Source organism: Rutidosis leptorrhynchoides, chromosome 2, assembly GCF_046630445.1.
Source record: "Rutidosis leptorrhynchoides isolate AG116_Rl617_1_P2 chromosome 2, CSIRO_AGI_Rlap_v1, whole genome shotgun sequence".
NCBI lineage: Eukaryota > Viridiplantae > Streptophyta > Magnoliopsida > Asterales > Asteraceae > Rutidosis > Rutidosis leptorrhynchoides.
Window position 1 is genome coordinate 649643797 of NC_092334.1, and position 7456 is coordinate 649651252.

The following is a 7456-nucleotide window of genomic DNA, read 5'->3' on the forward strand; positions in this document are numbered from 1 at the left end:
TGTAATTGCACATGTGGTTGTTCCATTGGCTTCACAAATTTCTTTCCATCAACCATTACAACCGATGACCTTTGCCCATTTAATTCAACCTTAACACCTTTGTACATAAAAGTCATTCTCAACTTTTCGAAATTCCACACAATATCTCCAAGCGTTTCTGACCATTGAATTCCGAGTACCATATCACAACCCCAAATTGATAACACAAGCATGTCACTATTAAAACTTTTCCCATCAATTTTCCATTGAATTGTAGCACATTGATTGACACTCAACAAATTGTTTCCACCCAGTACATAAACGTTCAAAGGTGTATTTTTTGAACATCACAACCTAAACGCTTTGCAAATTCAAGATCTAAAAAATTGTGTTTGCTACCCGAATCAATCAACATGTGTACATTGCACTTGTTTATTTGCCCTTTAACTCGCATAGTTTGAAACGCAGTTTTTCCCGTCAATGCGTTTAAAGATATGTGTGGAATACCATCGGTTGACCAATCTTGTACATTTGCACTATACTCTTGACTGTCAATAAATTCTTCCAACCCTTGTTCCCCTCCATCATCACTAGCTATCCCCTCTAATGAATATAATTGACCCGAACACTTATGCCCCGGTGTATATTTGTGATCACAATAAAAACATTGACCTCTAGCACGTTTTTCTTCGATTTCCTTTTGAGTTAAACGTCTACTTTACCAAGTTTGGTTAACCTTTTGTGTAATCGATTGAGTTACAGTGTATTTGTTAAAGCTAACTGGTTACTAGTTGTGGGTAAAACATTTGATCTTTCCATGTAGCCCCTAAAGTTACTGTTTCGTGGTGTAAAACTAGTCGAATTAACATGCGGTGTAAGAAGAATTGGGTTATACACTTATACCTTTTCTTGACTGCAATTGACATGTCCTCCTGTAATTTTGGTAAATTGAACGCATCTACTAATGTGCACAGCTTGAACATTCGAACACCTAATTCGATTTCTTTGTTTAATCCTCCCAAGAAAAGGCTAACAGCATGTCGTTCGCTAATATCCAATTTGTTTAGCAGACGCTCGAATTCGTCATGTTATTCAACCACCGTAGTCATTTGTTTCAAGTTCTTTAATTCGGAAAGTGGATCGTCGATTGTAGATCCAAAACGCTTTTCAATCGCTGCTTCGTAAACCTCCCAATCGACCTCTTCACCTTGCAATTTTACGAATTGTTGATGCCAGTCAGCGCTTTGCCTTGCATATGAATCGACGCAACCCTGATCTTCTTCAATATTATCGACGGCGAAAAAATGTCTACTACGATAGATCCATCCTTTGACATCGGTACCTTTAAATTTAAAGAATTTGAGCCTAGAAAACCTTGTTAATTGCGGATTATTTCTTTGATTACCGCCTTCATTACCCTTCATTCGTTGTAATTCCGTCTGAAAATGTTGATGTTGTAAAAACAGAGTAGAAATCCGATCATTCATCTCTGCTTGTGCCATCACCATGTTCCTGTTCAATTCTTCGATCGCCTTCTTCATTGAATCCATGGAATTTTCCTCCGAATTGCCATTTCTTGTTGAAGTTACCATCTTTTTTTTCGTATTGATCTTGATGCGTCTCCAGAACCGATTGGAATCTGATACCACTGATATGTTCAATCTAGATCTAATGATCGTAATCGAACCAGTGATTAAACCTAGAAGCTATATTATAGAAAAACTTCACAGTAAAATCACCAAACTTATTTGATATACAAAATTGATACAGAGAAAAGGGAGCAAACTTTGTGACAAGTCACAACTGAAAACCTAACTGCTTCACTACTACTACTATTAGCTATTTATCACTACAACTGAAACAGATAATGAACGGAAATCCCATTGAATGCTAGCAGTCTGCCCGTGTTCTTCATGTGATGCCTTTTAACTCCACACGTGCTATGCACGTGTTCATTCATATCATATTCAAAAAAAATTATTTACATTGATAAAGGAAGAAGCACCCTTCGTTTCTTTTTATGGGCAGGTTATTTGATTTGTTAGCTTCACAGATAATACATGTAATAAACTGACGGTTGCTAAAACGAATCCATGTCTCAAGTTCCTAAAATACAACAAAACTACATAAGAAAATGAAAAAAAAGCACGGCCTAATTTTTGATGGTGCGTTAGTTGCTAATGAAGTGGTCGAAGATCTTAAACGAAACAAAAAGCACGGCCTAATTTTTAAGGTAGACTTCGAGAAAGCCTTTGATTCGCTTAATTGGGATTATCTTTTTGTAGTGATGAAATGTATGGGGTTCGGTAACAAATGGTGCAAGTGGATTTCCGCGTGTCTTAAATCGGCTACAATCTCCATTCTCATAAACGGGTCTCCGACAAGTGAATTTAATCTTAAAAGGGGGGTTCGCCAAGGTGATCCTTTATCGCCTTTTCTTTTTATTATTGCAGCGGAGGGACTTAATATCCTAACGAAAGTGGCGGTTGAGAGAGGAATGTATAAAGGGGTGGAGGTGGGTAAAGATAAAGTCGTCATCTCCCATTTGCAATATGCGGATGATACGATTTTTTTTGGCGAATGGAGTAGACGTAATGCGCGAAATTTAATGTACTTGTTGGAATGTTTTGAACTGGCTTCGGGGTTGAAGGTTAATTATAATAAAAGTCAATTATTTGGGATAGGCATTAGTAATGATAACGTGGAAGCTCTGGCGTCTTGGTGTTCGTGTCTCGGCGGTCGATTGTCTTTCATGTATTTGGGTATTTCCGTGGGTAATAGGATGAAGAAATTGAATGATTGGTCCCCGGTGATCGAGAAATTTAACAAAAGGTTAGCGGATTGGAGAGCAAAAATGATTTCTTTCGGTGGACGGTTAACTTTAGTTAAGACGGTTCTCTCTAGCCTACCTCTCTATTACTTCTCGCTCTTTCGTGCCCCTACTTGTGTGCTTAATTCTCTCGAGAGTGTGAGACGAAATTTTTTTTGGGGCGGGACGGGTTCTAATTCTAAAATGTCATGGGTTAAGTGGGAAAAAATCCTTCTTCCTCACGAAGAAGGAGGTTTAAATATCATGTCCTTAAAAAGTAAAAATTTGGCTCTTCTTTGTAAGTGGTGGTGGAAGTTTAAAACCGAAACTAACACTTTGTGGGTCACCGTTATTCGTAGCATTTATGGTTCTAGTGGAGGTCTGGTGCTTGGTAACGAGCGTGCTCAGAATCCAAACGCTAGCCTTTGGAATTCTATTTGTGAGGCAGGAAAACATGTGGACGGGTTAGGGATTTCTTTCTCTAATTCTTTCATACGCTCAATCGGGGACGGGAAAAGCACTTCTTTTTGGGATGACATTTGGGTGGGGAACGCAAGGTTTAAGGACAGATTCAAAAGACTACACAGGCTAGAGATTGACAAAGATATCAACATCAGTAGTAAAATCGAAGAATTTAAGGGAGATGGGCTCGGCAATTGGGCCTATCCACCGATGGGCCGAACGAATAGTGAACTAAATGAGTTGCGTGATACTGTTCGGAACTTGCAGCTGACCGAAGGTAAAAAAGACTGTTCGGTCAAGGACATTCTTTATACGGTCAAGGACTGTTCGGTTCTTGTCGACAAAGTTATTTTACCACGTGCGGTTAATTCTATTGAGTCGTTGCGAAATGGTTTGGTTCCAAAAAAAGTGGAGGTGTTTATTTGGCGGGCGAGATTAGGACGTATACCGGTAAGATTCGAGTTAGATAAACGGGGCATCGACTTGAATAGTGTGAGATGCCCGATTTGTGATGGTGACATTGAGACGGTGGAGCATATACTTTTTTCCTGTCAAGTGGCAAAAGACATTTGGGCTAAAGTTCTTAAATGGTGGGGGTATAATTCGGTTATATTCGGGTTTGAGGATATTTTTAATGGTACTTTCGGTGGTGTAGCACAGGATCATAAAAAGAATCAATGGCAAGCGGTTTGTTGGGTGGTTTGTTACATTCTATGGAAGAATCGAAATGCAAAGGTGTTCAAGAATAAGCTCGAGACGGGCCCATCTTTATTTAGCGAGGTTCAAGTTCTTTCATATGATTGGATTTCACGACGTTGCAAGGGTCATATTATGGATTGGCTACAATGGTTCTCACACCCTTAGTTTTAACTCCTTTTGTTAGTTGCAATCTTTGCAATTAGCTTAGGGCGATGTAATTTGTTTTCCTTATTTCTTTCGTGATGTATCGTGCTGTTAAGGGTGCCCAGTCAACCATGTACTATTCGTGATTGTTTAATATAAGTCTTTCTTGCTTTTCAAAAAAAAAAAAAAAAATGAAAAAAAAAAAAAAAATGCAAATTTGCAAGTTGCCTTGCTACAAACACCGCTACGTCCACCCTGCATATCCATGTAATAAAAAAGGGCACGCTTCAGACATAACTCTCTAACAAATGCATGCCTTTGATATCAAAAAATATGGATAAAGGTGCAGTCTCAAACAACTTGATTTCAACCTAAAACATTACTAGGTTTCAGTGAGATTTTGTATCACTTATATATACTTATTCCCTTGTATCAACCAAATATCAATTTGAAGACAGTTAATTGGCACCCATCTAAAGTTATATTAGTCTTGGCAGCATATCAAATTATCAATAAACAAACATTTTGTTAGATAAATTGCCCTAATTTAAAACACTGTCATATCTGTTGTGACTTTAATTGCCCTAATTCAAAACACTGTCATAGTAGGTCACAAGATCAAACCAACGCGAAGATAAATTGTAGGAGATTCAAAACTTCAAATTAATTTACTTATAGTACAACATTTCATCAACAAAAACCCTAACCGTACAAATGTAAAATATAAAATTTAATCACCTGGAAGAAGGTTGACAGGAAGTAGATGAAGAACGACCCGGAGGTCCGATCATGTTTGGATCGAATTTGATACTCTCGGAGCTGATCAACCACATTCGATCGCGTTACTTTTTAGCAATTGACGATTTTAACAGTTCGATTATCTCTATTACTATACGGAGTAATATTTGGCTGGTGCTTAGAGTGGAAATTAAAATTAAATATATACTTTTTATTTATTTATGAACATATGGATATAAACAAAGTTGCAAAATTCGCTATTCGATGATTAATAATAATCGGCAATTTATAGATTAATCGGAAATTAATCGGATTGTACTTTATACATTTAAATATTCAATTTTAAGAATTATACGTATAAATATAGAAGAAAACCATAAATATAAACATAAACTTTAAAATAATTAAAACTCTAAAGTTCTAGTTAAAATTCATGTTAAAATGGTGGTCAATTCTAACTTTGACTGAATTTGATTACCAAAATCGATTTTGATCCATCAATCGATATTGACCGATTAATTAAATGGATTTTGAAAAATCGGAACGGACTGCTATCAAAAATGAGTAATCGGGGATTAATCAGAGAATAATCGGGTTTTTTGCAATAGTGGATATAAATATAGCTTGGTTTACAAAACCGGTTTCAAAAATAAAGGGTGATAACATAACACAACTGGTTAAAAGAAATTTATATTAAATTCATTTGTCAATTGTGATTGCTTATCCGTCATGATCCATAAAATTCAAATCGTGAATGTATATTTATCGGTCATGAGCGATAATTTTTGATTCAGAAGGTCACAAGAATACAACTTGCATTGGCGATTAAGCAAAATTGTCTTTTATAGGTAAATTATTATATTTGGTTCGATAAAAACCGCTAGTAATAATTAATAATTAAGAATAATAATATAGTAATATAGAACTTGGCACGTAGTTCGGAGCGGATATAGCAATTGCGGGAGATGATAACGTGGGCACGGGCGCAGCCAAAGTGATGTAAATGGGTCAGATGACCCCGGTCCAAATTCAGGCCCAAATAGCAATTTATTATTTTTTTATAATATACGCCCAAAATTAGATTGATTGCCCACAGTCCAAATTCAACCATCCACTTATTTATACTATGTACTTTAAAACGTTAAAAAGTGGACCTTCACTTCTTTTATTTTTTAGGCTTGTCCTGTACGCGCCTATACATTATCTATTATTATTATCTATACATTCTAACTGCAACCCAATATTTCATCGTTCCCTTCCCAAAATCCCCCTAAAATTATCTATCTATACATCTATACATATACTAACTGCAACCCAATATTCCATCGTTCCTTTCCCAAAATCCCCCTAAAATTATCTATCTACACATACTAATTACACCCCGATATTTGATCGTTCCCTTCCCAAAATCCCCCTAAACGACATCTGCCTACCAATATAAAAAAAAAAAAAAAAAAACCCCCGCTTCATCGCCACTTGCTCCTCCCTTCCTCTCTCTGCTCTTCTTAAATCTAGGATTTTCGAATCTGCGAATTCACTCCGGGTTTGTTTGATTTTATGAGAGAACCTTCATTAGATTTGATGGTTTTGTTTGATTTTACGAGAGAACCTTCATTAGATTTGATGGTTTACTTTCCTGGTGGCAGTGGTTTCGAATTAACCCTAGGGTTTTCAATTTCGTGATTTTTTGTCTGTGTGATCATTATCCAACCTTAGGGGTTTCGATTTCCTGTTATCGATTGTGCTTGAACCCTTTTGTTTTGGATTACGTATGATCAGTCAAGTTTTCGACAACCGTCAGTCACTACCGCCGTACGTTTTGTTCCCGCCGTCAGTTCTAACGACGCTATTACAAGTAAGTTTTTTTCCTGCTTCGTTTTCCCTCTTTGTTTCTACATAGATTGTAATTTTTTTTCGCTGATTCTTGGATGTATAATGGTGTGTGTATTTGTGATTTCAGTTATGAATTGTTGGTTTCTCTGTCTTTTATGTGTTTTGAGTTTGTAGTTTTTTATAATTGTTAGTTGGTTTAGGTATTCATGTTGCAGAGTTGGTACTTCAAGTAGGATCTGGTCTTTATCAGCTTTATTTGTTTGACCACTAGATTTAACGTATATCCCATCTTGACCCATTGTATGTAAATGGGTAGAAATTGTCATCTAAATATGGAGCAGGGGTAAACTTTCTCTAAAAAATTTTAATTTCCGATTTTTACTTAATATGTACCAAGTACATGATGAAAATCTTATTTCTGTTAAATGCGTATTCAGGTATGTGATTACATTCATGTTAGCTAATGTGCATTTTAAAGGATACAATTATAAAGGAAGTTCATGGTGTGTTCGAAATACCAATGTTGAGCATAAACATGATATTTAAATGGTGTGCTAGGCCAACTGAGGCTTTCTAAAGTCATATGTTAAGCTGAGCTTATATTCAATACTGTACTTAAACTGTATTTCGAACATGAACTACCTTTATATTCAATAATGAGCCACAAGTCAGCAATAACTTAATATGAACTGCCTTTATAGCTGTATTTCGAACCCAACATGAACTGTTGATAATGCAGGTTTAGATATGTATTTTGAAGTAAAATTTGCACTTCCTGTAGATACAACGATT

At 36.2% G+C, this 7456-nt stretch overlaps 1 protein-coding gene across 1 annotated transcript; it reads left to right on the plus strand.

The window, feature by feature from the left end:
- The first annotated feature begins 2113 nt into the window (after positions 1-2113).
- LOC139890152 (uncharacterized) lies at positions 2114-4114 on the plus strand. Its single transcript, XM_071873049.1, has 2 exons — positions 2114-2811; positions 3163-4114. Exons 1-2 carry the CDS (start codon positions 2114-2116, stop codon positions 4112-4114), a joined length of 1650 nt encoding a protein of 549 aa, XP_071729150.1.
- Positions 4115-7456: the final 3342 nt, after the last annotated feature.

What these genes read in the sequence shown, in the direction of transcription:
- LOC139890152 (XM_071873049.1), top strand. Translation starts at nt 2,114, where the DNA reads ATGAAAAAAAAGCACGGCCTAATTTTTGATGGTGCGTTAGTTGCTAAT. An exon ending in ATCGAGAAATTTAACAAAAG is followed by an intron (nt 2,812 to 3,162) that starts GTTAGCGGATTG and finishes TTATGGTTCTAG; the next exon opens with TGGAGGTCTGGTGCTTGGTA.